The sequence below is a fragment of the Ambystoma mexicanum genome, chromosome 11, assembly GCF_040938575.1.
Source record: "Ambystoma mexicanum isolate Mex_15411 chromosome 11, UKY_AmexF1_1, whole genome shotgun sequence".
Taxonomy (NCBI): domain Eukaryota; kingdom Metazoa; phylum Chordata; class Amphibia; order Caudata; family Ambystomatidae; genus Ambystoma; species Ambystoma mexicanum.
The window spans coordinates 1,334,974,364-1,335,001,154 of NC_090934.1; the positions used below are offsets into that span (position 1 = coordinate 1,334,974,364).

Genomic DNA, 26,791 nt, shown 5'->3' on the forward strand with positions numbered 1-26,791 from the left:
TTGCAGCAAACTATTCCGCGCGCGAGAAACATGATTGCGGAATAACTAGAAGGAGTTGAAATGTGGCTTTGGATTTGTTGGAAAGCTGGGGATGTTAGCTTCAATTTGACACTTAAATTTCATTTCTAGCATGCATGGAAGTTATGAAGGTTTTAGTAGAGGTTGGTCTTTCTCAGAAAGAGTCAAGATTTTCAAATGAAAGATGTGCTTTTGAATGTACAACCAAGTTTTCTTTACACTAGGGAGTATATGAAGATACAAGATACCCAATGGTACAGCCACCAGATCAGTGACGTCTCTGTCTGACTTTTGCCCGCCGAGACACTTGTCTTTCTTCAGCAAAAATGTTAGCGCAAAGATGACATTATCACTACCATTATGAAAGGACTATACGGATGAGGGAAAGATTCAAGAAAGACAAAAGAGATTCTACAATGCAGTTCTGGATATGATAGAATGGTTTGGATAGGATTACTTATGGATAAGATACTGGCTATGGACAATTCTATGCTATATATACTCACAACTACTGTTTGGAATAGGCCCATCAGGATCTGGTCAAAGATTTCTGGACTGGAATTCTGCTAGCCCACGGACAGGATTCAAGGTGCTCGGATTCTGCCTCAGCACGGCACTCTGGACACTGCACTGCACTCTAGACTGGATCTGACGGGTTGCTTCTGGGTTGCAGCTATCAGGTTACCGCTCTGCTCTACTGGTTTGGATCTCGGGATTCTATCAAGAGTTCTTGGCGAGAAAGCAGTAACAGCACAGCCCGGCTGTTCTTTTTGCTGTGCCCCTTGGAAGTCTGGGGGTAAAATCAGGCTTCAAGATTGTAAAGGCCAAGCTGAGAAGGGTTCAGCTTTGGAATGGGCCTTCTGCTTTCGGAATTCTGGAGTCTTAGAGATGGGTTTCTCCTGCAGAGCGCTTCGCCAGTAATCAGTTGATGGGTGGATGTGTGTGTGTCTCTAGGTCCTAAAATGTCTCTATTTATGTGTTTCCCTAAGGGGAGGGTAGGCTGAATTATACTAGGCACACCCTCCAGGAATCCTATTGTTTAGGGTCTGTCATCTCTCCTGATTTGAGAAGGAACTCTGGTGCCATGATGATGCTGTATTTTACAATCCAGGGAGTACCTCCCCTTTGTTTCTGTACAGTAAATCTATTTTTCACATAAAGCATATTTACAATATAACCAACTTGCTAATAATACATATTTACATCACAGATTTAGTAGAGCAAGTATCCGTCCGAGTCCCATCTCAGTGAGAGCTTTAGTTCAGATTTGACAGTTTTTTGCGCTTTTTGTTGGGTACTCTGGGGATAGGTTGAGAAAACATGAGAGCCCCTAAAGGTTCAAAATTAATTTAACTCTGTGTGAACTCTGTGCTCAACCCTTCGATGTCACATTTTTAATTTCACAATAAACTGGGCACTGTCTGGAAGGCACAGTGAGAATTGTATAGTGAACTGGGTGGTGTATCCCTGGAAGACAAAGTGAAAATGGCACTAGTGAGCTAGATGCTATATCCCTCAACAGCATGCTGCCTAGAAAGCTTGGCACTATGTCCAATGTAATGCAATGCAAAACTGCATAGTGAGCTGCACACTAATGCAAGGCACATTCTGAGATGCAGAGCAAGTTGTTACTATGTCCCTGGGTTCAGAGTTGTAGACACAGTGTTAAGATTGTAGTCAGTGTGAAATAGGTGCTCTAAACCCGGATGCACAGTGATTGGCAGGCTGGGCACTGTAACCCTGAGACTTATTGCATTTAGGGCACTATACCCTGAAACTGTCAAGGAAAGCAAGAAGCATGCTGGATGCTACAATCCTAAGACTGCCAATGAGTGTAAGAAGTGTGTTGGGCACTGTAATCCTGAAACTGTCAAGGAAAACAAGAAGTGTTGTGGGTGCATTAACGCTGAAAATAAGGGGCAAGGGGCCAGAAACATGCAGGGTACTATATCATGGAAACTAATGGGGCAACTACTGGGGTGCTTGATCCTTGGGCTGAGAGGTGAGCCGGTGCTATTTGATTCCCTAGTTCACTGTTCTTTATGATCATAACACCAAGAGGAGGGAAATCCCTTGGTATTGGTAGGGGGCACTAAGGTCCCATAGGTAGTTCAGGTCAATCTTTCCTGACAATTCTCATTCATTCATTTTATCATTTGTATAGCACCGTTTATCATAATTATGGTCGCAACACACTTGTTGGTTGAATGCCCTCGAAGGGACTGGAGTCCAAATTGATGAGAATTGGGAAGTGCTATTGTGTGTGTGTGCATTTCAGCCACTAAAAGTATGTGAGGATGGCCAAGATCCTATTTGTCACCCATGTGTGAATGGTGTGTGGATGGGTGCAGCAGAGGTAAACTATGAACTAAGCAGTGTGGATTGTGTTTAAGTAGATAGAGAATTATGTGAGAAGCTACAGTTCGAATTTTTATCGTTAAAGGTAGCTTCAATCTTATGGCAGAGGTGTTGTGCAATAGTGTTTGTGTTATATGTGAGTACAGGGTGTGTGGAATGAGCCCACGCCTTACGCCAAATTACGAAGGTGCATTGTGCAAGGGGAGAAATGGGTTAGCTGCACAAACAACGTTTACATCCTGGGATCCGTATATGTACAAACGAACAGTGCTACGCATCACCTAGATTCAAAGGCAGAGCAGGGTCTAAAATGCTTGGCAAGACTAAATGAGAACAGAATAAAGAAAACACTTAAATTTAAAAGGGAAGCGAGGCTTAGAATTTGTGCACATACAATGAGTGATTTATTTTAGAACACACCTTGTGCGATATAAGGCTACCTTACACAATTGGGCTAAAACTGAGAATAAGGCTACACCACACAAATTCTAACAACACAGCTGTAGAAAGAGAACATTCTGTCACTTGTGATATATTTTCTGATGACTACTGGGCTTAAAGAGATTTCTTGAGACTACCCAGTGTTTGGCGCCACCTGCTGTAGATGCCCTGATACATGTTTCCTTTGGTCTTTGCAGACCTATTTTCTCCTAATGCTGTTGACAGAGGGTGACCTCCACTTTGTGCTGTAAAACTATGTTCTACTGGGATAAAGGCAGCACGGCTCTCAGTAAACGTAACATTGTTACTCATACTCAAGCCTGTTGACGTGTGAGTCTGTCCCCTTCAGCCATGTTTTTGATAAGCAGGTGACTATAATTTATGATCCCTGAGGCATCTGATAAGATGGCTGAAAGGGGTACATTTTGTATAGGGCAAGTTAAATTCAAAAGAACATAAACACCTGGAGCCAAACCAACATGACAATCTGGTAAAGTAGTCCAAGGCCTACCCAGAGTCTTAAAATAGACTACCGACGAGTCCAAGGCTTGGGTTTTGGGCTGGGGTAGAATGCAGGTGTGAGCACCTGGTAACGTGAAAACCAACACATCTGAAAGAATGTATCTTATAGGGCCAGTACTTCTGTGGTGGTCAGTATATAGCCCAACACAATAATCTAATCTGGTGGGACTGAGGGCTGTAACCACATTGGTGTTGTCTGAAAGATGCGTGAGTCTAATCACAGAGACACTCAAAAGCACTTGATCAGGCAACACTATAGACCTTTCTGAATAGAGAGGGCCTGAGTCACAGAACGTTTTCCTATGTCATTGCGCCATTATAAAACACTTCCATGAATCATAGTTGTACCCAATAACCAAAAAGCTTCTGAATGGTGATATGCAAGATGCAAGCAGGCTGTTCAAAGGAAACATATAAAGGGCAGTGGAAAGAAAGTGCAAAGGAAAGAAAGTGCAACAGATTTTAAATTTGACAGTTCAATATTCTAGCAGGTTTAACGCTATTGCACCAACATTTTTGTCAAGTGTACCTTCTTCATTTCAGTTGTTTTAGGGAAAATAATTTGCGATATAGACACCTCAAACCAAAATCTCGCACCAAATCTGATCATTATTAGCAACATTTTGTGGTTCGCTTTTGACACTTGACCCCTTTCAGAGATTATGCTCTAAATATTTAAGCCACAGCTCCATTGGATGGAGCGTGTGTATAGGATTCCCATTTCAATGTTCACAGGTCAGTCCGATGTAGACAATAGAGCAATCTGGTTGCACATTTGCAGGTAAGTCCTGCATCCACCACACATCAATTCACTGCTGCTTCTACACATCATTCTATTATGCAAAAACCCTCAAAGTCACATAAGTATCTTCTGCATAGTATATACATATTTCATTCAGCAATGTCTATCTTTTCATGAATGTCATATACTATGACTGATTACATACCATGTGTTATCTCACCAGAAGGGGGCGATGTATTGAAACTGTCCAGATTCTTCCATTTGCTTAGTATCGACTCCAGTTTCTGTTGACTGAATAGACATGATCATGATAAATGAAAAATATGATCAACTATTTAGGTTCTGAAATGCTGGTGAATAAATCTGTTATCTACTGAAGTTGCACAGTTTAAGGAAGTTAGTCTAACATTTTCTGCCATCAACCCAAACATGGAAAGAAACATTTCCTATTGACCCATAATATACACAGACAAATTGGGAATTTATTTAATAACATATGGATTTATTTTTCTTTTGTAAATTATATATGACTTAGTTTCATTTTCAACATTTGAAAGATAGTTTTCCTTCCTGTCTGTGAAGTGGTCGTTGCAAAAGTGGAAGGGGGAGAGAGGAAAAGTGCTTACTGCGTTCTACCTGTGCTTCCACAACACCCCATATCCAACAGTTTACAGAGTTCAGCCAAGAGCCCTAGAGCAAATCCAAGATCTCTTTGTAGGTTGCTTGGTGGATCTCAAGGCATAAACCCACTGGTGGTACTGGACTATGCATTACACAATTAGCACAGTGGAAAACGCTGAGAAATGATCAGGTTAAGGTCCAGACAAAGGTAGATATAAAACTGTAACTGTAAAGCTTAAAGGGTCAGTTACCACCAAATGTTTTTTTTTTATTGGGGGACCTTGGAGCAAGAGGGCTATAAAGTGGATTTAGCATCCAAAGCTAAATACATACTTCGCTGCATAATCAAGGTAAATTTTAATGTTCCATTAAAGTAAATCCCAGGTAAAACGTATTTTAACTTTTAATTTTCTTTTCATTGTACTACTTAGCAGCACCAGCATCACAGGGCAGGCCAGGTCATGAGTGTACCTGTCGAGACAGTGTTAAAGGCAAGATTAAACAGAGGCACACTGATAAATGTTTTTATTGGACGGGCATACATGTTTTCCCTGAATATGCAGAGCAACCAAGCATAGAGAAGGAGCCAGAACCAACAAAGAGGGTCTATGTGGGAGGCAAGGGCGAGGGGGCGGGGAGAGGGTTGGGAGGTCATGGTGTATTATCCCACGAGAACAGAATATTGGGTTAAAATAGAGCATTTTCATCACACAGTTTGCAATGGGTTTTGTAGAGAAATGCATGTAAAAAGCCAGTAAAAGCAAAAGGTCACCAGCATTGGACAGGAGCATTTTCCAATTTCTTTTCATGATCTTTCCCACAATATATGCCAGTATAAAAAACATGTTCATGCTGGCTTTGCCCATATATATCCATTGAGTCTGCACCAACATATGCCAGTATTACCATATAAGAACCTACTCCTTTTGGCTTTTCCGGTACAAAATAGCATGCCACAGTAAAGCAACATGTACAGACTGGATCCACCAATGTGGCCCAATTCCGAGTAGAAACACTAATCATGTGGCCTTCACCCTTGATGCCAATCAACAAATGCCATGCCACAGTGAAAATCTGTCCAGGCTTGACCCATCAATAAGGGCCAGTGCCCCTTAGGAATACTCGTTATGCTGCCTTCACCTTTGGTTCTCAGTAAACAATGCCATATCACAGTAATAAAATGTCCAGACAGGACCCACCAATGTGTTATGTCAGCACTCATTATGCTGCCTTTATGCTGCCTTTACCCAACGCATAGTGATATTTTGGGAGGTGCCCGTTTTTATGCTAATCTTGGTGAGTTGAATAGCCAGGTTTTCAGTCGTTTTCTGAAGCTGATCGCTGTTATTCTTATCTCCTTCAAGTTTAAGTTTCATAGATTGGATATTAGACGGCAGAATGCGGTTCCTCTGAATTTTCTTTTTTTGTAGTGTTTTGCTGCTTGATCTTAGGTTTCTTCCTGGTTCGTAGCTGGTTTGACTTGGAGGAATTCAGTTCCTTGTCCATGTAGAGATTTGTGTGAGCGATGTGGAGGGCTTTAAAGTTCATTAATTGTTTTCACTAGGAACCAGTGTAGGCTTCTCAGGACTGGTGTGCTGTGGTCGCTTGTGTTTAGTCTAAGGAGTATCCTTGCTGCAGTATTTTGGATGCTTTGGAGTTTTTTAGTGAGCAGTTTTGGCATTCCAAGGTAGAATCTGTTTGCGTAGTCAATTCTTCATAAAGCTAAGGGGATGATTGCAAGGGTTCTGTGCGGGAAGGATAGGTAGGGAAGGATCCCTCTAAATAGTTGCAGGAGGTAGGAAAATCTCTTTGCAGATACTTCTAGTTGGGCTCCCATGCCTGGTGGCCAGTTCAGTTGTGTTTCTGTTGCGTTATCCTCTTGGGGGGAGATCAGTATTTCTGTTTTGGTTCAGTTTAGTTTGACATCCAGGCATATATGTCTGTGAGAGATTTGTGGAGGGGGTCGTTTGGGTCTTGGGTTGAGGTTATCTTGAAAATGAGTTGTGTATCATCTGCTTAGTTGTAGGTGGTCAGTTCGTGGGTTCAAATGAGTTTCATTAGGCGGGCATGTATATGTTGAAGAGGAGTGGGGAGAGGATAGAACTTTGTGGTATGCCACAGGAAATGTTTTTGGTGTTAAAAGTAAATGGCAGTAGATAAGCCCTTTCAGTTCGGTTAGTGAGGAAAGATTTTAGCCATTTTAGAGTGGAGTCTTTTACACTGCATTCCTAAAGTCTCTGGATTAGTGTTGTGTGTCTGATTGTGTCAAAGGCGGCTGATATGTCCAGTAGCATGAGAGCCGAATAGGTGCTGTTGTCTGCATTTATTTTTAAGTCATCCCATATCAGTGCTGCTTTGTTCCTCTCAAGGGTTTGAAGCCAACTTGCAAGTGGTTAAATGTTCCTTTGGTTTCTACTTGGTTGAGTAGGATATATGTGGTTCTCCAGTAGTTTTGCTGGGTAGGGTAGATTCGACATATGCCTGTAGTTGGTGGGATGTTCCACACTTTCTGTTTTGTTTTTAGGAGGGGCTTGATGCATGCTGATTTAAAGGTTTTAGGTACTATTCCTGGTTTAGGGATAGGTTCACCAGTAGCCGGAAGTATGATGCAGGGGTTCTGTGGTTGAGGATTTCTTTGAAGGTGCCTGGTGGGCAAGAGTCATTGGGGGATCTGGCAAGGTTGGAGCCTTTTATTAGTGCAGTGGAAGCTTCTTCATCTATGGGTTTGAAGTGTTGCTGCAGTTGGTGGTGTGCTCGGCTTGAATCGGTCGAGTGTTGTCACATTTGATGATGTGCTTGTTGTTGGTGGTTCCTTATTTGTATTTATTTTTGCGTGCCTTGCGTCAATGGTCTGTCTGTTAAATTGTTTCTTTTTTGTTCTTAGGTGGTTAGTGATGTTTTCACATTCAAATATTTTTCTGCTGAGTCAGGAGTCATTCAGTTTAGCTGAGAGATGTTTGGCCTCCATCAATCCTGTTAGGGATTCCAGATCAAGGCTCTTCCAGTTTCTTTTGCTAGTAGCGTGCAGTATTGTGTTTCCAGGCAATATGCATATTGAGCATTTGACGGTGAATGGGATCACTCCATATCATCGGTACCAGTGGGACATTGGTTGAGAGTCTGTCTCTGCAGAAAAGCTCGGTGGGTGGGTCTGTTCACTATTTGCTTGAAGTTGAGTGTTTCCAGAAGGGCACTCAGGGAATTTGAAGTGGTTTTGTTTTCTCTTTCAAACCAGATGTTGAAATTCCCCAGGACAATTATGTTATCATAATAAGTGGAAAGGTTGGCAATGCAGTCAGTGAGATTTGTTGGAAAATTTGGGTTGTAGAATTGCGGTCTGTACATCAGGAAGAACAGTATTTTGGCTTGGTCATTGAACTTGATATTGATTAGGAGGGATTCACAGTATTCTATGTCAGTTGTGGGAGTGGTGTGACGCAGATGTGGTCTTTGTGCACCATGGCGATTCCACCTTCTCTTCGATTCATGGGCGAATATGGCTGGTATGGCTTGGTGAGTGATTGTTTTGCAATTGTCTGATAGCCATGTTTCTGTGAACAAGAGTGTGCCAGTGCCTCCCTTGCTCATGAGGTGTATATTCCTGTTTTGTGTTTTGCCATGGATCTTACGTTGAGTAGTCTGCAGAGTAGTGTGTGTGTGTGTGTGTTTTCCTTGCCTATTCAGGCAGATAGCTGAGGGGCAACGTGCTCACCTTGGAAGCAAGACAGCACAAAGCACCACAGGTTCGATCCCCGGGTCCGCGCTTAGAAACCTCTGGGTAGTAAGCGCATTGTAAATAACTTATCATATCATATCATATATTGTAGATTATCCTTCCTTGCATCTCGGTAGGGGTGGTGTTTGTTGGGTTTTATTTTACTGATGAGGATGAGGCAATTGTTTACTAATATTATGGATTAAGCCTCTCTCTTTTCGTGTAGGAGCTCAATTAAATTGATGGAAGGGTTTCTTTGTTCTGGTTCGTGGTGGTGGTTTCTTTGTTTGCATGTGTGGTCTTTTTTCCACTCTTTGGTTATTTAAGAGGTGTGGATGTTTAGGGATTCAAGTTTGGCTCTGATTATTGTTGCAGTCTTTTCAAAAATGATTTTCAATGTGCTGTGTTCTGTGCGTTGAGATGTGAGGTTTGGCATTCTGTTGGGGTCCAGGTTTGCTTGGGTCCTTGCTTGTGAGTTGTTTGTCTGTTGTTTGTTTTCTGTTGAGGTCGGGTTGTAGGTGGAGAGGTAGCCTGAGATTTACTCTGTTTATGTTCTTGTCTTGGTCTGTATCCTTATTCTGTTTAGTGGTGTTTGCAGTGGATTTTGGGGTGTTGTGAATTCTGGCGGATGGTTTTCTTCCTATTTCTGTTTTCCTTTCATGTTTCTTTGTCTTTCTTAGATCATGGCATGTGGTGGTCTATTGTTCTGGGGTTTGGGTTTGTGTTATGTTCCAGGGGCAGGTGCCCCTCTGGATGACTTCCTTAACTTGGAGTTAATGGTGGGACCATCTGCTGTAGTGTATAGTGGTGTCTGCTTTGTTGTGGCTGTAAGTTCTAGTCTTCATTTCAGAGACAGATTTGGGTTGCAATATATTTTAGTATATTACCGGGGTGGATGCCCTCCTGGGTTTGTTATTTCCTGGTCTCCAGTTAGATTGGAGTGTTTCAACGCTTTCCTGGTTTCCATTAAAATTGGTGTGCCCTGACGTACAGTTGCGTCTGTCTCGCCAGTGATTATTGTGTTGTGCCTTTGTTTTGGGTTTGGTTTTGTAATATGTATATATTTGTATGTGGTAGTTGTATCTCAGTCTTGATATCTCATGGGGCTCGGGGGCCTCCGGTATGTGGGGTTGTTGTGGCTGTATGGGGTTCACAGTGGCAAAAGCCTCACTGTGGTGGTTGTGTATCCTTCTTTGAGTTTCTTTTGTTATGGCTCCGGATCCCCTTGTGTTGATGAGTGACTTAGATTATTATTTTTTTGTTGAATGGTTTGCTCTTCCTTTGTGGGTTCATGTGTAGTTATATGCTTCACAGTGCTGAATCAAAACATCACACAGCATCATTAATTCTTCATTTACTCTCACATTTACACACACACAATAGCATTCATATGGCATTCATTCTTCATTCACTATCCCTTTCACCCACACTACGTATCCACAGAGCATCCATATGTTATCTCATTCCCACGTGCACCCAAACATGCACTCTCTCATTCATGCACCCACTTACAAATACAAACTGTTGCATACATGCACACACAAATGCATTTTGCTATTATTATTATTTATCCTATTAAAGGGATGGTCTAGTAAAAAATGTTATTTAAAAAATAGATAGGCAACATAAAAAAAAAATACTAGCATTCTCTTTTTTAAAACTTCCTATGTAAAATTTTGAGCTATTCAAGCTCAAAATTCGCAAAAGCAAGCACATGGGCGCATCCATTTTGTGAAATGGAGGCCCTCCTGTGCTGGCTTTTGCTTTTGCGGCACTAATGAAGGAAAAGCCAGCCAGCTGTAGTAAACAAAAGCTACCGCTGGGTGGCTTTCCCTTCATTAGTGCTGTAGGCGGAGGACAGGGACCGGAGACCAGAGCAGGAAAGCTGCAGCTGAATCTCGGTAAGTGCTATTTATTTATTTTTTTAAAATAAGCACTAGATGCGGAGGAGCCCGGAAAACTTAGAAATAAAACCGCAGCTTTAAAAACGTATTTATGTTTGCGGTCGCTTTTGAAGCGACCACAAACATAAATACAATGTTATTGTGTTGGAAAATGCTGCCGTTTTTCTTTCCAAGTTTCTCAGGCTGCTCCGGCTCGGTTTTGAAGTGACCGCAAACATAAATACAACGTTTTTAAAGCTGCGGTTTTATTTCTAAGTTTTCCGGGCTCCTCCAGCCCGGAAAACTTAGGAAAAAAAACGCAGCTAGTGCTTATTTAAAAAAAAAAATAAATAGCACTTACCGAGATTCAGCTGCAGCTTTCCTGCTCTGGTCTCCGGTCCCCGTCCTCCCCCTACAGCACTAATGAAGGGAAAGCCACCCAGCAGTAGCTTTTGTTTACTACAGCTGGCTGGCTGGCTTTTCCTTCATTAGTGCCGCAAAAGCCAGCACAGGAGGGCCTCCATTTCACAAAATGGATGCGCCCATGTGCTTGCTTTTGCAAATTTTGAGCTTGAATAGCTCAAAATTTTACATAGGAAGTTTTAAAAAAGAGAATGCTAGTATTTTTTTTTTATGTTGCCTATCTATTTTTTAAATAAACATTTTTACTAGACCATGCCTTTAAGCGCCTCTGGCTCCCATGCAGCATGCAACATGAACCAAGAAGCAGAGAGTCATTCCTGGCTCCTGCATATATGAAGTGGAGCTGGAACGCCCCCATCTCACCAAATCTTCGGCCCCTGGATATGCAGGGAGGTGCAAGAGTGCCCCTTGCATATTCAGCCATGGACTCCCCCACCCTACATGTCTCATTGTGCATGTGTGCTGGGGTACTATAGAAGTGTCAAAGGGAAACCACATTTCCCTTTGACAGTTTAAGCCATCCCAGGAGTGCTCACTAAGCGCCCCTCTGCCATTAAGGATGCGTCGCCAGTGAGAATAAAGAAGAAACGTTACCTTTCTTTGCACATATAACACATTTCAGTGCTCATATCACGCAAGGAGCCAGGTGTAGCTGATATTCTGTGAATTTTCCTCAGAAGCAGGTCAGGCAGAGAAGTGCTTGCTACGAATAATTCTTGAGTGAAGAAAAGCTTCTTGCAGAATGCAACACTGCTGTAGGCAGGGGTGGTGCCAGGTCTGGAAAAGATCCGGGGCTATGCTATTGTCGGGACTGTTGGGACTCTGGGCTTGCTAGACCTTTGGTTGTAGCCCCCGAGCTTCTATCCGGGGATACAACCAAAAGACCCGCGGCTATAGCCCCCTCAGCCGCCCCCCCCTAGCAACGCCTCTGTTCAAAAACATCAGCATCTTCTGATCAGTTCTTAATGGCCGTCTTAAAATGCACCATTTTTTCGAATAGTCACAGATAAATTAAAAGTGACTCAACAGGAGCCATAGATGAAGGACTGCTATTAACAAAAGACATCTCTAACTAGGTTTTTATTTTTTGGAGGTGTCACACCAGACTCACCACCGTAGTCACTGAACGTGCAATGCCAATTTGATGGATTTCCATCTGCGAGGGGAAGCCTCCCACTTTTTTCATATTTTAGAATCTCAAGCTAAACAGAGTCTTCATGAAAGATAGATCTTCCAAACTGTTTTAACTTCTTGACGCTGTCCATGCTTAAAAAGTGTTTTCAGGGCTTTTTGCGCAGGTCGACCTTCTGGCTGACAGAGAGTGCAACTGGATCACTGACATTAATATACTAGACATACATGTACATGTTTTACTGTGCACAAACTAATGATAAATCAGTAGCTTTAAAGTAAGATGGCTGCCTTTCATAAATAGATGCAGCAGGAAACATGATTACTTGGAACACTGGGTAGCAGCATGATAGTTTCTTTCCTTTAAAAGCTCATTGGAATTAGGCAAGTGAGTTAATGTAGTACAATTGTCAATTGGCACAACATATCACATCAGCACAAAAGTTGTTAGTCATAGAAATCATTGTATTAATCCAAACGATTGCTGTTCCCCAAACAATGCCTACGTAGAATAGTGTTTATTAAAAAAATAAGACACCATTGTTATTCTTAAAAAACGACCACTTCACGATTTGGAGGGCTGGTGCTCCCAAATATAAAGTAGGATATTGCTGAAAAATAAATTCCATTGTATAGGCAGAATTTACGGTAAAGCCAATAACATTGTTAACCTTTTGAAGTGCTAAAGTATTGTAGAGGAGCCTCTTTATACCTCTACAGGATACCCCACCCCCTTCTTCCCATATGTTGGAAACATGAGACTGTTCCTGTTTTGACACCAACCGATCAATAAATGTATGGACGCTGAAACGCGAGGTAGATTAAGTCACCATAGAAGCTGGCTATACGTAGTGAATAGCACGCAGGCAAAACTGCCATTACATAGAAGCTGGACATTGGTATCATGAATTTAGTAAGCCAGGACCCATGAAGCAGGAAGGGAAAACTGTGTTGCAGCAAGAATAAGTAGAATTGTGGAGCTGCAAGACGAGGTTGTCTGGCCTGGAGTCAATACTGAAGCAGCCATGGTCAGCTATCTATTCTGGAAATGAGCAAGCATGCAGAGAATGAATCATTCCATGTTAAGGTGCAAAGAAACAACACTAAGGGCCTCATTACGTCCTCTGCGGAATGCATTTAATGGCGCCGGTAAATGCATTCTGCACTATTACGAGGTTCCCTCGTGAGACCCAATGTGGACGTCTGGTTTTACCAGACATCCAGAGCGGGTCCTGTGAGGGGACCAGGGAGCTAATAACAGGCCGGTCGTAATCGGCCCGTTGTTAGCTCCCGCACCCATTCCCATTGAGCCCTATGGGGGCTCAAATGGGAATGGGGAAGGTCCGGGCCCGGGTTCCCTGAAGGAGGAATTACCGGGCCCTCCAAACTCGGAATGGCCCGGTAATTCCCCATTCAGGGAACCCGGACCCGATTTTCGAGGCAGCCATGCCCTTAATAAGGGCATGGCTACCTCCAAAGTCGGAATGAGGCCCCAAGAGTGGCAAGTTTAATTCACTTAGAGCATTTAAAAACCTGCAAAATGGACCAAATCATGGTCTCCTCTCACGTGAGTCAAGGATGAAAATAGAGTTTGAACTTGGAGTCCTAGACACGACAGTGGGTGTCCTAACTCCTGTGCATTCTCAAAGACAAGGATATCTTGCAAGGTCAAGTACAAAAATAGTCTTCATGGCAGAAGACATGGGCATTGAGTGATCCTGGGCTAATTGGGGGGGCAGGTAGTGTCATGCCCCTTCTCTTTGCATCTGGGTTCGGGCTTATGTACTACTGAATTAACCGAATGTTCCAGAGATGGTACAAGCATGCCAACCAATTATATTACTCCATATAACAAAGGATCTTTTAGTTTGAAGACCAATGCGATACTGTGTATATAATGTTTCTGAAGATGACATGTTTTAGAGGTAGGCATATGTTGTCCACCTGATAGTGGGCAGCCAATCACAATCCTAGCTCTTATAAGAAAATATACTTAGATGTTCCCATTAGCCAATCCCGAACCTTGTTGGTTTTTCATTATTACCATGTAGTATGACATTACCTCTGATGTATTTTTGGTATAAAATCTATGTTCTGTGTAAAGATCACTGAGAGACTGAGTGTCTGTCCGTTGATGTTCGTTGTAAACCCCCACTTGATCTCTTCCTTTTTTTCCAACTTTCAGTGTTATGCGGATGACACACAGCTCTCCTTCAAGCTACCCTCAGCTTCTTCTTCCTCCTCGCTCATTCCTGACCGTCTGTCCGCAATTCAGTCGTGGTGTCCAGCTAACAAGCTCTGCCTTAGCGCCACTAAGATAGAGATTGCTCTCACTGGGAACCCTGCTCCTGTTTTCCCATTCTCACTCTGGCCGTCCTCCCTTGGCCCTGCACACTCACCCACCAGTGAGGCAGAAAAGCTGGGGTCATCTTCGATTCCACTCTGTCCTTCTCCTCATACATCTCAGATATATCCAAAAAAATCCCACTACCAGCTGCACCTCCTCCGAGGTATCCTACCTTTTCTCACTTTCCCCCAGAGACTCATTGGGCCTCATTATGAGGTAGGTGGTAAGGGATTACCGCACTGGTAAGGACACCAGTGCTGGTAATCCCTTACCACCCTATTCCAAGGTCCCTTAGCGGGTCCCTTCCTTAACACCTGGTCTGACCAGGTTTTAAGGATGGGACCCGTTAAGGATCTTCAGAGCTAATAACGGTACCGCAAATTGTGGTACCGTTATTAGCTCCATCCCCATTGAGCCCTATGGGGGCTCGAATGGGAATGGGGAATAGTTCCCGGAATGGGGACTTACCGGGTCCTCCAAGGTTGGAATGACCCGGTAAGTCCCTATTTCGGAAACCCGGACCCAGAATACAGTAAGGAGGTAGCCATGGTACTACCTCCTACCTCATAATGAGGCCCATTGTCTCCAGAGCTCTGGTTCTCTCTACACTGGACTACTGTAACTGTCTCTTTCTCCATCTCCCTACTTCTACACTCAGACCTTTACAACTCGTCCACAACAAAACCGCAAGACTTATCCTTGGCCGCATCTCTCCAGCACTGAAATCCCTCCAATGGCTCCCTGTGGCTGCAAGGATCAAGAAAAAGACCCTCTGCATACTTCACAAGGTTTTCTGGGGCCGAGGCCTACACTACTTACAACACATTCTTCCCAAATGCACTCCCTCTAGAGCACTCTGCTCACCCTCCTCCAACTCTCTGTGAGTGAGCCGTTTTTCCAAACAGAGACTTGGGAGTAGATCCTTATCCTCTGCTGGGGCCACCCTCTGGAACAGTCTCCCTGCCTCTCCCCGTCTCAAGCCAGATCTCCTTAAATTCTGGAAACTCTTCAAGACCTTCCTCTTCTCCTTTGCCTTCTCTCTACCTCTATCGTGCTAATCTCTGCTGTCTACCTGCTACCACCTCCTTCTGATCAGCTAGCGGACTGATTGCCTGGCTCACCTCAGAACGTTACAGGTCCCAGGCACCCACACCAGTCCCTGCACTTGCCTCCGGGTCCCAGCATTACTTGCAACACTATGCAATTCCCTATGAGATAACCCTCTGCACTTACCCCGGCCCTCCTGGACCGCGCACAGTTCTGTCGCTCATCACTCACACTTCCTGCCTGGGACTTACATGATCTGAAGGCACCTCACCCAGTAAGTTCAATGTCTGTCTGTTCCTTTGTCTCCCCTTTCCCCAGCCTTGCATTGTGCACCTAAAACACTTGTGTTAGTGGCACATTATAAAGGCACAATAACCTGCTCATAACTCCTCCTATCCTATCTGCTGATCTCGCAATTGCATTATTGGCTTTGTTATGATTGTACCCGCCTCTCATCCCCGCCCGCCCTGCTCCCCCAACTACCTGGTAATGCACTTGAATTAGCAGAAATGTCTTCAGGCCTAACATGCTTATTATTACTGTATAGCATTGTGAAATTTCCAAAGCCCTATGAATGATTGTATCCCATGTTCCCCTCTCGTCTTGGGGCGCTTTGAAGCACTCGTTTGTGCATTTAAGTGCTTTATAAATAAACAATAAAATACAAATAAACAATACAAAAACCTGAAGAACTTATTTGATATCCAGGTGACCCGATAGGAATGAAGATGTGACAGTCACATTTTGGAGTGGGCTTCAAAAAATAGGAATGCTGCCCTAAGTGACTTGATGCTACTGGCGCACAGCGTTTCCTTAACAACACTTCCTCATATAACATATTTTTCAAAGTTTTGAACCAATTTGAACAGGAATAGCAAATGTGCACTTATATTGGGGCTATGAGTATGAATTTATCAGGGGTCTTCTCGGCCACCAATTATATTTAACGTCTACATGGCCATGCTAGCCCATATCGCCAAGACACAAAACACAAGCGTGTTCATCTGTGCAGATGACACCCATTTTCAACGGAAGTCTGGCAAAGCAAATGGTGATCGTCAATGTCAAACTGCTTGACCCAAGTTTAGGAATGGATGCAATCAATTGGCCATGCTTAAATGGCCAAAAAATGGAGATTCTGTTTTTTGTCTTCTGTTTGCATCTCCTTTACTCATTTTCCATTTACCTGGCACCCTCTTCTCGACTAACGTCTGCTGCCAGTCCACAGTGTTCACAACATAAATGATTTCTCCTTTGATTCTCAATTCAATATGGTAACTAAAAATGGCTTTTATCATCGCCTCTGTCGAAAAGGAATCAAACCTAGGAGCCAGCTAGTAAATAAAACTGCATAAGCCCTTGCAGTGATTGCCTCCTGACTAGGCTACTCTGATACTATTGACATTGGTATCCTGGAAAAAGTGACTTCAAGAACTGCAAAGAAAACTCAAGCTGCATGTGTCAAATCTGCCCTGAATAAACTATGTTACCCAAGCTCTGAAAGCCCTTCACCAGCTACATGCATTGTAATGAGCCCAATTCAAAAACATGTGCCTGGTTAATAAATGCCTTAAAGATCATACTCCTGGCTAACAATCCCAAATTATCCTTCCACACAACCACCCAGACACCTGTGCGCAGCAAACATATGCATGTTCTACATCTGACAGAACTGATGCAAAAGAGTTTGCAGAATGTCCAGGGTTCAGCCCTTTGGAATGTTCTACCAACACATCTACAAGCTGAAAAAAACCTCTTCAACTTCTAGAAGGGTGTGAAAACTATCCTTTTCCAATCAGCATATGGTGTCAGCAACTGCACTCAAACGCTGCCACGCCTCAACCTCATCATACTTTACATTCCTGCTTGCTCTCTCCACTCAGTTGTCTCCCAGTCCAATCAAACTAGTTTCTAGTTCTCAGCGGAATAATAAATGAGCAGTGAGTTCCTGTTTGTTCCTTACTCAAAGGCCTTTAACATATGGTCCCAATGAGGACACAGAGTTTCCCCTCTGCCTAAGGGGATGCAAGTACCTCTCTGTGAATATTGGCCCTTGATTATCCATTCCATATAATTTAATTGACTTTGTCAACTTCTCCATGTAACCCCTCAGCCCCATGTTTGGCTCTGTGAGGATGTAACAGGTGAATAAATAAATAAAACATTCCCTGGGAAAATAAATACATGCCGGCTGCTTCTCATTCATGGCCATTACTTTGTAAATGTCTCTCAATTCCTATTTCTTCAGATTTTGCAGAAGGCTCTCAATCCCTAGTGTCTCCAATTTATGAGAAGAATCGCAATCCCTACTTACTTGAATGTCTGAGCGAACTCCCAAACCCTATGTTCTCAGATTCTGAGAACACTCTCAATCCCCATTTTCTAAAATTTATGAGAACACCATCAATACCGATTTTCTCTGATTTTGGACAAGACTGTCAATCCCTATTGCCTGAGATTCACGAGAAGATACTCAATCCCTATTTTCTCAGCTTTATAAGACGACTCTCCATACCTATTTCCACAGATTTACGAGAATATTTCAATCCCTATTTTCTCAGATGTGTGATAATACTCACAATCCCCATTTTCTCTTATTTATGAGGTGGATCTGCATCTATATTTCCTCAGATTTATGAAAAGATTCCCCATCCCTATTTTCTCAGACTTGTGAGAATGCTCTCAATCCCATATTTCTATGATTTATGAGAAGACTCTCCATCCCTATTTTCTCAGATTTTTGAGAATACTCTCAATCCCATTTTTCCATGATTTATGAGAAGACTCTCCATTCCAATTTCCTCAGATTTGCGAGAATGCTCTCAATCCCATTTTTTTATGATTTATGAGAAGGCTCTCAATCCCTATTTTGTTGGATTTACCAGAAGATTCTACGGACACCCTTTATTTATGGACAAAGCTGGTGTAACGTCTGTTACACCCTGAAAAGACAGCTTTCTATGTCTAACATGATGTCATATTGTTGACCAATCTGGCATGAGTCTACTTGATGGGGCAATGGCCAAGAAGAGAACATGTTGAAAACCAAATAAATTAAGCCCCTATTGTGGAATGTTTAAGAATAGCTAATGAAGGATAAAATGTAATCACTCATAGTTTTTCCAGAACACCATTATTTTCTTCTTTGACCACTACCCCATAGTCTTTATTTAACGGCACAGAGAACACAGTTGAGTCCCACTATAAATTTGGTCCAATTTAAACATAGCTCCCCTACCTTTTCCTTCTTGTCCCTTCATGTGCATCTTATCTATCCCTCGAAATGCAAGATAACATAATATAACATAATGTAGAGTACAAATACAAGAAGACAGAGCAAGACAGTAAAGGCATCAAGCCTTTGCATATTGTATAAAAAAGAGGGCTACCTTTTCAAAACCCTTTTCTCCTCGAATTCATTATTCCTCCTCATTTTAAAATGTGTAGCAACATGGATGCTGCACGTGTACTTGGCTATCAAGCTTATCAGGGAACACTTGGCTTATTCAATTTTCCTTCCCTTATTTTTAATATTAGTTGCTGAAATGTGTGCATGAGATTAAAATGTGACAAATATAGTATCAAATATTCATGACAAGTTGACAATCAACACTAACTTTACAGTTATGTAACTCGTGTAAGGGAGCATCAAACATTCAGCAAATGTGTTTTGGAACACATTTATTTTCTTTCACAAGTATATTTGATATGCCTGCTGCTTATATGTCATGAGAAGTATTGACTTGTACGGTTGTTACAATTAAACCTTTAAAAGAGCCTTGCTCACAACCTTTTTTTTTTGTAACGTGTTGTGAATAAATGAAGACTTTTTGACGAGGTATTGGTATTAGCAAATACTGACACCATGGGCCTCATTACGGGTCCGGCAGCAACCGTGCCGGTAAAACCAGCAGGTATCCGCCAGACCTGTAATGTATTACCGGCGTCTGACTTCCCAGTGTCACCGGGCTATTTCAAGTCTGGTGGCCGGGAAGTCAGGCGCCGGTAATTGGGGACACAGGAGCACCGGCACTGTTAAAAATGGTGCTGATGCACCCGTGACAACTCTGTGAGTGGGTGCCGTCCCGCCCGGGAAGGTCTGACCCTGGTGGGCGGAACGGCACCCACTCACAGAGTTGTGCTGTGCCGGTCCAGAAACAATGGTGCTGGTAGGCTTACCAGCACCGTTGTTTCCGGACAGGCACAGTTGTAATGAGGCCCCATGTGCTCCTAGAATGTTTCATAATGTATTCACCTGTTGCCATGTAGGTGTAGGTGCTAGTCTTAGTAAGTGGAAGATAACTACGGATTAGTCTTTTAGCAGAGGATTTAATTTGCGCTGATTCCCAAGACACTATGTTGCTACTAGGCACTTCACTGACAATTTACCATGTGAGATTCAGAAGGCATGGAGGATAATTACACAAGCTGAGGGTCTGTGAGAGTAGTGTGTACATCTCAAGTGTAGATTGAAAAGCAGCAGGCAGCACAGCATGCGATTGAGTAATAGTCTTCACAAACTGTTCACACTTGATTGACCATGCGAATGAAAAACTGTTTCAGTAACAAAACTTTCTTTGCGTTCATTAAGCAACATTAGAACCCTGGGAGGTGCCCGCAGCCAACGAAAATGCTCAGAACTCGAGCTGTATTCACAAAGGAAAGCCCACGTTCCGAGCACTTTCATTAGTGTCGGGCGCTTCCCTCCCCACTCCCCGCTCCCCCTTCCCTACACGGGTGATAATGTTCATTTTTTTTTATTTTGTCAAATTAAAGTAAAACGTACCTTTATCTCGACGCCCTTCTCCGCACAGTGCCTTCAGCCAGGCAGTCCCTTCTTCAATGTTGATAACATCAGTCATCAACATAGACAATGGACTTCCTGGATGAAGGCACTGTGGGTGTCAGGTAGCGAAATAAAGGTATGTTTTTCTTTCTTTTTATAAAATAAAACAAACATTAGCACCCGTGTAGGGATCTACACAAGTACTAATGGCGATATGCCCCGGGTGGCTGGGCCCACACTGTAGGTAACGGCCTGCCACATAACACAAGTTAAGAGCCCTTGCGCTCAGGCTTTGAACTTCGGTAGTATATTTGATATGTCTGCTGCATATATGTCATGAGAAGTATTGACTTGTACGGTTGTCACAATTAAACCTTTAAAAGAGCCCCGCTCACAACAATTTGTTTAGTAACGTGTTGTGAATAAATGAAGGCTATTTGAAGAGGTATTGGTATTAGCAAATAATGACACCATGGTCCTCATTACGGGTCCGGCAGCAACCGTGCCGGTAAAACCAGCAGGTAGCTGTCGGACCCGTAATGAATTACCGGCGTCTGACCTCCCGGTGCCACTGGGCTATTTCAAGTCCTACAGGCCTACAGGGTGGGCCTGCCACTTGGGGGCATATTGCCTCAATAGGACAAAACAAGTGAAAGTGTTTTTTTAATCAACCCATGCAACTTCACGCTAACAAATCCATAAAAGGTATATTTTTAAATTAAGTTATGCTTAGCATATTTTCATGCATTAAATGGACTACAAACTAATCTCACCTGTTTGCTCTGTCAGCCATTTTGGAATTGGAGGGCATTTTGATTGCTCTGTTGACCAGCAAAATTCTGCTCAGCAAGTGAAAAAGTGTGTCTGGCCCACAGGCGGCGTTCCCATTATTTTGTGATACTTTCATCACTTCAGGCTGCCGTTGAACAGTGGTGAGGAACTTGTTGGACAAATCGACCACTTTTTGAGAAAAAAGGTTATTTGGGGCCTGTCCTTGGCCCATATCTAGAGCACTGGTCTTCAACCTTGGCAGCATGAGTGATATATGGTCTTCATTGGATACAAGTCCGAAGGAGGCCGGATACTGAAGTCTTAGCAGTTCTAAGTGTCGAATGCATAGATCATCCAATTCCTCATCCACTCCCCATGGTAGGAAGCATGAGAGCAGTAACTTTGATACATCAGTAATGACGTTAATGTCTATGTCACCCTCTGGGTGACTCCTCTGTTTTTTTGAACTTTTCATTTTTTTATGTCTTTTAATGCTGCTGGCTTCTTCTCCACCCGGAACCCCATTATTCTCCTTTAGCGAGGAATTTGTAGACCCCTGTTTTGCTTGTCCGTCACTTTGATAAAGAGAACCTGCGGTTTTGTTTCGTTTTAAAGTCAGTGTTCTTTTTTCCACCGAACTTTTGAAAGGTTTCAGTGTGTCGTAGCTGTGGTAGGAATTGGCTCCCTTCAGACCAATGTTTTGTGAGGAAAATAAGAGTTCTAGCAATTTTTCAATATCAAACAAAATCACATGGAAACCAACGTTGTTCCATTTCATCTCGACTGGCAAGAAGGTGAAGGGACTTCGGACGCTTTTAGGACCAGGAAACTGAAATAATAAAAGCAAATCGTCATTAGTTAGCAACAATCACGACGTGTTTGCATTTGATATATTTCTCTTTTAATTTAAGCATTTATATTACTGGAAGAAAGTGTAAAGTTTTAGAAATTGTTCAAATTGAGATCCTTGAAACAACATTATTTATACATAAACCGACCACACTGGCATCACCAATTTTGGTTACCAGATGATTACAAATTACTGAGCATACAATGCCATGGTCCTGAACTTTAATTTCACTGTTGGGTGCATTCTGGGATTTGTTTTCTTTGTCCACTTCAATTGACTAGAGTGAACTGTAGAGTAGTTACTCACGTAACAGGGGGTGACCTGGTAATGATTCAAGAAGACACTGTAAAATAGTCAGATACCCAAATCTATCCTGCTTTCCAATCCTCAATATGTGTTTTAAATTGTCATCATCAGTGAAAGATAGTACCATTTTGAAAAGTTATATAACTGCAAACTTGGCCAATAGTGCTTATTATGTACATCAACACATCTCCAAACCTATGTCAATTCATTTCTGAGACCTGTTTGGTGGGGGGTATGTTTGTTAGGTGGATCCATGCGTTGACAGTGGTATATAAAGGCTCAGAATTTCCAATTTATAGATTGATGAGAACAGTGCTTTTGTTTGGAGTCTTTCCCTGTTGAACGTTTTTTCTTGTATGCTCTGTGACAGTTTCTCGGCTTACCTCAGGATCTTGCTTGATGGGTTTTCCTTGCAGTATTTGTATTTTTTTGCCAACGTAAAAATGAGGCCCTAATGAGAGTTGGCATTGACGCCTGGCCTTTACGGATGGATTATGCCTTTTAATGAGGTTTATGAATTTGGGCATACGTCAAGAAAATCTTTATAACTGAATGAGTTCGATTTTCTACTTCTTACACTGATTTATTTCAAGAATCACCAATGCCATAGGCAAGTCTACTAGGTCCCAGAGATATAGTAGCATATGCTGCAGAAAGGCCAGGGAGATTCAATTCTATCTTGAGTCTTCGTGCTACAGCCATGGTTAGAGCCTGCTCTGGTATGATTAAGAGGCACATGTTTTGGGAGATAGTTCTAAAAACACAATCTTCTGCATGGCTTTGAGGGCATGTTGGGAAGTTTGATATTGCTACCTCATTTCATTATATCTGACATTGTTATATTAATGAAGGATTTGGACAAGGCTGTTTTGAGACTGTTCGGTGCTGCTTGTGTGATTGTCACTTTTCAATGTAAGGCATGTCAGCAGATGTTGCAGCATTGTTGGGTTGCACAAAGGACCTGGACTTTCTGGTAAGCCAGTTCACTGAAAATTAGAATATTTCCTAAGTTTCTTGTTTTTTTTAGTTAACGCAATAGGTGTGGCACTGCGCTTTTTCATTTGAACTGCTCTATAATGGATTTGCTTTGTGTTTTGTCAGCCTCGTTGTTCGATCACCATCACCTCTGGTTTTTTTTAGGTTGGTGAAATCTGTACTAAACCATTGTTAAAAATGTTTTCTGTGCTTTCAATATTTAATTTGTCTGTGGGAGTGACTATGTTGACTGTCTTACATATGTTAAAATTAGGTGCTTCTAGCAGCTCATCAGGGTTATGTTGTGGTATCAGTGTTTGTTTCCTCTGTGCTTTATCCTACCAATATGTTTCTTCTGATCATGAGGATCCAAATGCTAGAATTATTTTTTACCACATTTGTTACTGTTTTTGTAACTGCATTTCCTCTTAGTCCCCCACCCGCTCCCCAATGGCATATTGCCCGATCCCAACCACCATATACCCTTCAGAGGTAAAAGAAAAACAGTAATATAAATGTTTGTAAAATAAATGTGACCGGGTGGAGATCAGCAATAACCTGCTAAGGCAATGCTTGGGTTGTTTTTCGCATGGTTACTGTTTCAAAGATGTTCTGAAGCTATTGTGATGTCCGTTGCTGCCATCTGCAATAATGCTCAATTGACCAGTCCTCAAAGGTTTCATTTTTAAACTTGAAACCCATCAGGGGATTTCAGTTTAGAATTATCTGCACATTTTTGAGCTTTGCAATTTTCTTGACTTAGTCTTTTTTCTTTTTTAACTAAGGCACCAGAACACATGCACTGACTCTGGATAGATACTGTACTGGCACCACACGATAGAACAGGTTTGGTGTAGTAAATTCAAAAAATGAAGGCTGTGGACCAAAGATAGAGGTTAAATATGTTCTTTATTAAGTGAGTTATCAGGTGATATGCGACTGTAAACTTGATCTCCAGGTCTACCACCATTTTCGTTCTTTCTCAGTGATTGTATCAGATGTGTCTGCAAGCTTTGTCTTCAATTCAAGCATGCAGAATTCCTCTTCTTAGTCAATTTCATGGTCACTTCATAATATAATTTGACGGGCTGGGCCTTCAAGTTATATTTTGCAGTGATTCCCTGTGCGGTCAATTTCTCAATTGCGTTTGGAATTTTGCCTACAAGTTCTAGCATGCAGTGCATCTCTGTGCAACCAATTTTTCAGTAGTCTCTAGTAACTTCCTCTCCTGTGTCCAGCCAGCAACCTCTCTCTTTTCAGTCATTCGCTCAGTCTGCTTTACCATATTTTCCCTCAGAGGTCTTTCTCACTCTTTACACATTTAGATGTTCAGAAGCCTCCTTCCAACCTTGGTTTCACTTATTTCTTACGTTCCTTCTCCCAATCTGCTCATTCACGCCGACCTCATGTCAGGAACTTCTCTGATGGCTGTGTGGTTCCTGTGTCTGGCATTCTCCCCCGCCGCCTCTTGCTCTTCATTCACCTCTGCAGCATTCCCTTTGCCTGCTGTATTCCCACGTATCTCAGTAAATCCTTGCTTCTGCATACAAGGTCAGTGTCCGGCACTGTTGGCCTTGCTTACACATATCAGACCACATGGAACTCTTCACATGTCTTCCTAATTCTTCTGCATGGCCGCTCAGTCCGGACTGCCTTCTTCAGCTCCACCCAGCCTCTCACAGGCTTTTCCCCAGGGCTCCGACCGGTGTCATATGTCTATGGCCTTTGATGGTTTTGCATTGAACTTTCGGTCACACTGCGCCACAGAGAGTGAACTTCTATTACTGACCTGACTAGTGGAAATAGACATGCTCACAACATATCACCTCATGCTCTGAAACTGGAGTTATTTTAATTTCCTTATTAGGGATTTGAACAGCTAGCCTCAAGGATTGATGGGGATATGCACATTAATTTTGGCAACAACTCCTGATTTTGGCTGGTAAAATCTTTACTTCATGATAAGGTGGGATGGGGAGGGAGAGATATCCTCGTTTGCTTGAAGAGGACAAGTAGGATTTTCTTTTTTTGTTTTGTTTATTGGTTAAAAACAAACCTTATACACAAATTGATTAACCCCAAAAAAGCAATATCAATGGCATTACAATTGAGACCAAAATTACATAAAATTATATTTCGATAGATCATAAACTTAACAAATCGCAGCTCACAAAGATTAAAAACAGAATCTACAAAACATTTTAAGAATCATTGATTAAAGCACAGGCTTTCTTCCATACATAATGCACTGTTACCATGATAACAACTGATTCTGCTCCCAACAGAGTGCTCCAGAACTGGTCACCTTCTCTGTTAAAATCATTGACAATAAAACCGGCAAAGCCTTTTGCGTAAGAAGTAGATATTCCTGGGCATTGGGCCTCATTAGGAGTTTGGTGGTAGCCTTGCTGGTAAAACCGGCAGGCTACCGCCAAACGTCCGAAAATATCCAGCATTCGCAAATGGGCAATTACTGGGCTATTCTGGCCCCTCCAGACACCGTAATTGCCCTTTGACAGGTGCTGGAATCGGAGGATCCCCATTCCCTTTTGAGCCCCAAGGGGCTCAATGGGAATGGGGATGCCTGTAGCACCGACACGGTTCATTACCGTCCTGGTGCTACAGGCAAGCTGTGCTCGCGGGTGCCTTTCATTCCGCCAGGTCAGACATGGCGGAATAAAAGGCACCCGCGAGCACAACTCAGAGTTTGCCGGTCCGGATACAATGGTACCAGTAAGCTTACCAGTAGCATTGTATCCGGACCGACAAACTCATAATGAGGCCCATTGTGTTGAAATATGGCGGGCAGACTCTACGGCCTGATTACAGAGGTGACACATTCTTTTCTCCTTGTGCAATTTATTTCATCTACCTGTATGTTCAAAGAGTGGGTAGGATATTCATACGGAGATAAGTAATGATTCTTTGAATGGGGCCGAGTACAGTTTTCTCATATAGGTACAGGGAACATTTCTACCGAAACCCTGTGTGCTGTATTCAGCACAGAGTATCATAGATGAGAGTCGATCAACATTATTAGAATGATCGAAGGCGCAAACCGCCTTCTTTAAAACAAGGGCCCAGTTAGGAAGGGTTATAAATTAATTTAGGGAGAGATTCAGGTCAGATAGCTGACTATCTGTGTCCATATGGAGTTGTGATAGAAACTTGTTCTTGCAGGACCGTGTGTTTGCAGAGGCTAATTAATGTGAAAGACTGTTGGACGTGTCAGTTGCGTGAAGTATTGTGATGTACATGCTACTTTGCTGCGTAAGCCAATGAGATCTTAATAACTTTAGGCCCAGTTTGCATCGAAGAGCCTGCACTGGTACTGACTGTGGATCCCAAGAATAGATCTCAATATGTTGCCTTCCAGTCTATTCACCCAATGCATCAGATGCCCTGGGATAGCAGCCAGCCAATGGAATATTACTGGTACTATACTTTTCCAATAATGGGCCAGCTGCCCCTTAATACTATTACCACCCTTAAGGTGGATGAATTTTTTAAAAATAAACCATTTCTTCAGTATCTTAAAACGTGTATAATGGTTATAGAATTCCAATGCAGGTGAACTACATATAGGAAATCCCAAATATGTCTATTGGTCTACAACTTCTAAGCCAGTCCCATTCATTTACCAGGCGAACGTCAGAGTGTTAGAGTGTATACCAACTACCAAAATGTTTGTTTTGCAAACGTTAATGGTTAGTTTATTCCTGCATGCAGATATGGCCAGTGCATTAATAGATCGCTGCAGCCCCATTGGTGTACGGTCCAACAGTACTGTGTCTTCAGCATTTTTTATCCAGGGCACTGGGTGTATAGCGAATTTGGGGGGAACATTTCAGACCA

General features: G+C 42.5%; 1 protein-coding gene across 2 annotated transcripts in view; it reads right to left on the bottom strand.

The window, feature by feature from the left end:
* The window catches only part of WDR72 (WD repeat domain 72), a 933,775-nt gene that overhangs the window by 323,583 nt on the left and 583,401 nt on the right, over window positions 1-26,791 (bottom strand). For both annotated transcript variants that reach the window (XM_069624855.1, XM_069624854.1), the window contains exons 15-16: window positions 20,808-21,634; window positions 4,287-4,372 (exon numbers count right to left, since the gene is read on the bottom strand). In XM_069624855.1, coding sequence (XP_069480956.1) covers window positions 4,287-4,372; window positions 20,808-21,634 — 913 coding nt within the window. The remainder of the gene's footprint in view (window positions 1-4,286; window positions 4,373-20,807; window positions 21,635-26,791) is intronic.